The sequence below is a fragment of the Phragmites australis genome, chromosome 8, assembly GCF_958298935.1.
Source record: "Phragmites australis chromosome 8, lpPhrAust1.1, whole genome shotgun sequence".
Taxonomy (NCBI): domain Eukaryota; kingdom Viridiplantae; phylum Streptophyta; class Magnoliopsida; order Poales; family Poaceae; genus Phragmites; species Phragmites australis.
In genome coordinates this window covers 18008192-18014061 of record NC_084928.1, presented here as the reverse complement: position 1 = coordinate 18014061, position 5870 = coordinate 18008192, and the positions used below count along the sequence as shown (strand labels likewise).

General features: G+C 42.3%; 1 protein-coding gene across 1 annotated transcript; it reads right to left on the bottom strand.

Annotated features, from left to right (window-relative positions):
• Positions 1-3456: 3456 nt before the first annotated feature.
• Positions 3457-5371, bottom strand: LOC133927636 (uncharacterized). Its single transcript, XM_062374083.1, has 2 exons — positions 3623-5371; positions 3457-3468 (listed from the first exon to the last, which is right to left on the bottom strand). Exons 1-2 carry the CDS (start codon positions 5369-5371, stop codon positions 3457-3459), a joined length of 1761 nt encoding a protein of 586 aa, XP_062230067.1.
• Positions 5372-5870: the final 499 nt, after the last annotated feature.

The window sequence follows — 5870 nt, the reverse complement described above, 5'->3', positions numbered from 1 at the left end:
GGAGTATTTATACAAGGAACAACCCTCCTTGATAAGTGAAAACACGAAATGGAAATGAAAAGATAGACTATGTGAAAGGGTCTCTACGAAATCAGCTTCTGGAGAGTTTCCGCGTAGCTGTTGGTCTTCAGCGCAGTCTTCAGTGTTTAGGCAATAACTCCACCTTGGAAGCTTCAAATGACGTGCGGCTGGATGCGTTGGAAAGATAACTTGATAAGCTTTCGCACAATGTATAGTATGCATCTCGGAACTTTGTAGAATGATACAGTTTTACACGGCAACTTTAGCTTCATGCAGACTGTTGAGCTTCTGACCAGTATGCACTAAAACTGGTCGGGCGCCATAACGGTTTCTCTAAACTGGTCGGGGTTGGTGTCATTGGAAACTAGACTTCAAGAGCTTTCCAACAAGTACCCATTGGCCTTCATAGCTTTTGGGAATCAAAAGTTATGATTATTTCTTTCAGACTGTTCTGCAGGACTGGACGAATTCGAACGTGGTTCTTCTTTGTATTCATCGCCTTGTGTGTTCTTGTCATCCTCCTTGGTAAACCTGAGTAATAGCAATGTACTCGACTTAGGCAGTATATAATTCTCATTAATATTTAAATGAGCTTCAAAAAGTAGCGCGTTCACCTCTTGTTGTAGTTCCTTTGCCTGACTACGTGTAATTGGTCCTTTAAAGACTTGGGCTGGTGTAGTTGTGCTCGGCATGGTCGGTGTGGAGGTCGGCGATGTCGGAGTAGAGGTTGGTGAGGTCTGCGAGGAGGTCGCCGAGGTCTGCATGGTTGGGATGTCCTCATCATCCTCCCCCTCTTGAATAGGAGTCGTCCTCGACTCTGATCCTTCTAGTCCGAAGAATGGTGTTAAGTCAGCAACATTGAAGGATCTGCTAACACCATAATCGTCAGGGAGCTCAATCTTATAAGCATTATCATTGATCTTGGACAGCACTCTGAATGGACCTTCTCCTCGTGGCATCAATTTGGATTTGCGCTTCTCTGGAAAGCGGTCTTTGCGAAGGTGTACCCACACTAAATCTCCAGGCTCAAATGTCACCTTCTTGCGATGCTTGTTTGCCCATGCAGCATAGTACTTGGACCTTTTCGCTATTGCTTCTTTGGTCTTCTCATGAATCTTCTTGACATAAGACGCGCGCTTGGATGCTTCCATGTTACTCCTTTCCTGCAATGGTAGAGGCAACAAATCGACAGGAGCGAGTGGTTTGAAACCATATACAACTTCAAAGGGACACATATTAGTTGTAGATTGTACTGCCCTGTTGTACGCGAATTCCACATGTGGCAAGCACTCTTCCCATTCTTTCAAGTTCTTCTTGATCAAGGCTCGCAGCAGCATAGAAAGTGTTCTATTCACTACTTCAGTTTGTCCATCCGTTTGAGGGTGGCATGTGGTGGAAAACAGCAGCCTTGTCCCTAGCTTGGCCCACAATGTCTTCCAGAAGTAGCTCAAAAAATTGGTGTCGCGGTCGGAAACAATCGTTTTGGGCATGCCATGTAATCTCACAATATCCCTGAAAAATAGAGAGGCTATGTGGGAAGCATCATCGCTTTTATGACAAGGTATAAAATGTGCCATTTTAGAGAATCGATCAACAACAACAAATATTGAATCCCTCCCCCTCTTTGTCCTAGGTAATCCTAAAACAAAATCCATGCTAATATCTTCCCAAGGAGCATTAGGAACAGGCAAGGGAGTATATAACCATGGGTGTTTAGTTTTGACTTAGCTTTGTGACAGGTGACGCATCTTTGCACAAGCCGTTGAACATCTCTTCTCATCTTCGGCCAATAGAAATGGTCAGCAAGCATCTCATATGTCTTTTTCCATCCAAAGTGACCCATCAGACCACCTGAATGTGTTTCCTGTAACAACAAGAGTCTAACAGAGCAACTTGGAACACACAATTTGTTAGCTCTAAACAAAAATCCATCATGAATATGATATTTTTCCCATCCTTTTCCAGTTGTACATTTGGCATAAGGTTCTGAAAATTCATGGTCAGTGGGGTATAATTCTTTTATGTTTTCAAGTCCCGGCACCTTTACTTCAAGTTGATTTAACAAAACATTTTTACGGTACAAAGCATCAGCAACAATGTTTTCTTTACCTTTCTTGTATTTCACAACATATGGAAAAGTTTCTATGAATTCAATCCATTTGGCATGTCTACGGTTCAGTTTTGCTTGGCCCTTTAAATACTTCAAAGCCTCATGATCTGAATGAATAACAAATTCTTTTGGCCATAAGTAATGTTGCCAAGTCTCAAGTGCTCTTACCAAAGCATACAACTCCTTGTCATATACCGAATAGTTCAGTTGTGCTCCTCCCAACTTCTCACTGAAGTATGCAACGGGCTGTCCGTTTTGCATGAGAACGCCTCCAATCCCAATCCCACTTGCATCACATTCAACCTCAAAGGTTTTAGTGAAATCCGGCAACACAAGCAAGGGGGCTTCGGATAATCTTTTCTTCAATTCTTGGAAAGCTTTCTCTTGTGGTTCACCCCATTGGAAGGCAACACCTTTCTTTGTCAACTCATTTAATGGAGCAGCTATGGTGCTGAAATCTATCACAAATCTCCTGTAAAAACCAGCAAGTCCATGGAAACTTCTTACCTGACTTACATTTTCAGGAGTCGGCCAATTCTTGATTGCTTTCACCTTTGATTCATCAACTTGAATTCCTGAACCTGAAACTACAAAACCAAGAAACACAACCTGATCTGTACAAAATGTGCACTTCTCAAGGTTAGCAAATAATTTTTTCTTTCTTAGCACATCCAAAACTTGCTGAATATGAGCAACATGTTCCTCCAATGTCTTGCTGTAAATTAGGATATCATCAAAGTAAACAACAACAAATTTTCCAATGAATGCTCGCAAGACATGGTTCATTAATCTCATGAATGTACTAGGTGCATTAGTCAATCCGAAAGGCATAACTAACCACTCATACAACCCAAACTTTGTTTTGAAAGCAGTTTTCCATTCATCTCCAAGTTTCATTCTAATTTGATAGTAACCACTTCTTAAATCAATTTTAGAAAATATCATAGATCCACTCAATTCATCTAACATATCATCTAGCATAGGAATAGGATAACGATATCGAACAGTGATGTTATTTATGGCTCTACAGTCCACACACATCCTCCAGGAACCATCTTTCTTTGACACCAAAATCACAGGTACAGCACAAGGACTTAAACTTTCACGCACATAACCTTTATCTAAAAGTGCTTGTACTTGCCTTTGAATTTCCTTTGTTTCTTCAGGGTTGGTGCGGTATGCTGGACGGTTCGGAAGTGCAGCTCCAGGGATGAGATCAATTTGATGTTCAATGCCACGCAAGGGAGGAAGTCCAGAAGGTGTCTCCTCTGGAAAAACATCTTCATATTCCTGTAACACACGTGCAACAACACTAGGGACAGATGTTAAGTCGTTAGCTGAAAGCAATGTGTCCTTGCACACAAGTATGATCAATACTTGGTCTGGGTTTTTCCTCACATCTCTCATTTCAGATTTGGTGGCCATCATCACTAAATTCTCTCCCTCTCGTTTCTTGTTTTCTCTCATGTTTAGCTTGTGGCTCTCACTCACCGATTTGTGGAGGGCACTCGAATTCTTTTTCTCTCCTTCTTTTCCACTCTCATTCCTCACATTGGAGCTCTTTTGTAAGTGCTCAGCGAGGATTTGCTGCGGTGTCATGGGTTTAAGAATCAACTCCTTGCCCTTCCACTTGATGGTGTATTGATTGGTCCGACCACAATGTAGAGAGGACCGATCATATTGCCATGGTCTTCCTAGCAGCATATGACACACTGTCATGGGTGCCACATCACACTCCACGGTGTCAATATATTCACCAATCTTGAAAGGAATTTTCACTCTATGTGCAATCTTAATTGAACCTGAATTATTTAGCCATTGCACATGATAAGGATGAGGATGTTTCAGCAGCTTTAAACCAAGCTTTTCAACCATTTCCTTGCTAGCAAGATTGTGGCAGCTTCCACCATCAATAATTACTTTACACACCTTGTCTTCAACCTTGGCTCTGGTTTGGAAAAGATTGTGCCGCTGTCCATTTTCAGCTTCACTCATTTGCACACTCAAAATTTGAGTTACAACAAGAGCAGCTCCAGTTTCAAATTCACAGATGTCCTGCTCCAGATTACCTTCCTCTTCAATCTCTTCATGTTCTTCATCACTAGCAGATTCATACTCTCCTTGGTCATTTACAATAATGGTCCGATTATTTGGACACTCCTTTATAACATGACCACGACCACCACACTTGAAGCATTGAATCCCACTACTCTTGGTGGAAGAACCCACTGAAGTAGATGATGAGTTTGCTGATTTGTTCCTCTCATTTGGAGCAGCCAACTCTTTACCACTAGAAGCACCAAAATTGCTTGAGCGTGCACCACCACTTGAGTTGGAAATTGAACCTCTACTTGCACTACCTCGTGGTGTGAATTTGCTTCCACTTGGGGCACTTCTCGAGCTGAAAGATACTCCTCTATTGGACTTCATGTCCTGCTGCAACTGTCGTTCAGCTTTGCTTGCTTGATGGACCAACTCAATAAGATTGCGGTACTGCTGAAATTCAACAATACGTTGAATATTACGATGCAGCCCTGACATAAAACGTGCAATTGATTGCTCTTCATCTTCATATACATTGGCTCTAATCATTGCCTTCTCCATTTCTTTATAATACTCATCAACACTAAGGCTTCCTTGCTTCAGATTCTGTAGCTTGTCAAAAAGATCACGACGATAATGTTTGGGGACAAATCTTGCCCTCATTTCTCTCTTCATTTCAGCCCATGAACGGACATCACCTTGGCCAGCTTCTTCTCTATCATTTAGCATTTGCTCCCACCAGATTAGAGCATAGCCATCGAACTCAAGAGCAGCCATGACCATCTTCTTCTGCTCAGAATAGTTGTGCAAGCGAAAAATTTTATCCACCTTCAACTCCCATGTAAGATATGCTTCAGGATTAGACCCTCCATCAAACTTGGGCATGGTGAATTTTAACTTGCCAAACCTCTCCTCGTTGGGCTGATTACGCCCACGATTCCCGCGGTGACGTCGACGGTCATCATGATGGGGCTGATCAACCTCATTGTCTTCTTCCTCTTCACTCCCACTTTCCTCTAGTCCAAGACCTCTCTCATGGTCACGACCAGCACCTCTACCACCATTTTCCACGTCCTGGAAGTGGAGGTCTTCTTGCATTTGCAGCAGCTCGCTCTCTACATCTTCGCTGTTCTCTTGCACGTCGAGCAGCAGCTTCTTCTTCCGTTTCATCAACTTCATCTTCATGATGACTTCCATTTGCGTTATCACGAGGTGGATCCTGCAAACGGGCCATAAGTGCTTGAAAATTGTTCGTTAGCTCTTCCATGCTTTGCTTCAACTCGTTGAATTGTGCCATGGTGACATAATCATCAATCTAAACTTCGTCACTCATCTTCCTGTGAAATTAGTGACAGCAAAGCAACAAATATATGTGGAATAGGAAATTATATGTGGAAACTCACAACCTCACCTCTCTTACCAACCGAAGCTCTTATGAATTCCTGCGGATTACAGAAGGGCCAAAGCGCGGTGGTAACACGAAAGTGATGGTTAAGCGAATACAAGATCAGCGTTCCTATGACGGTGGCTTTTAAGTGGAGCTTGGTGGGGAATGATTCACAAGGAATGCAATCTGAATTCTAGATATTGTAAAGCTAAATCACAGTCCAAACTAGAAGATCAAAGTCTAGTGCTGACCACAAGATATGAATGATGTAAATGGATCAAACACACGCGCAAAGATAATTTCAGATTT

What these genes read in the sequence shown, in the direction of transcription:
- LOC133927636 (XM_062374083.1), bottom strand. Translation starts at nt 5,371, where the DNA reads ATGGAAGTCATCATGAAGATGAAGTTGATGAAACGGAAGAAGAAGCTG.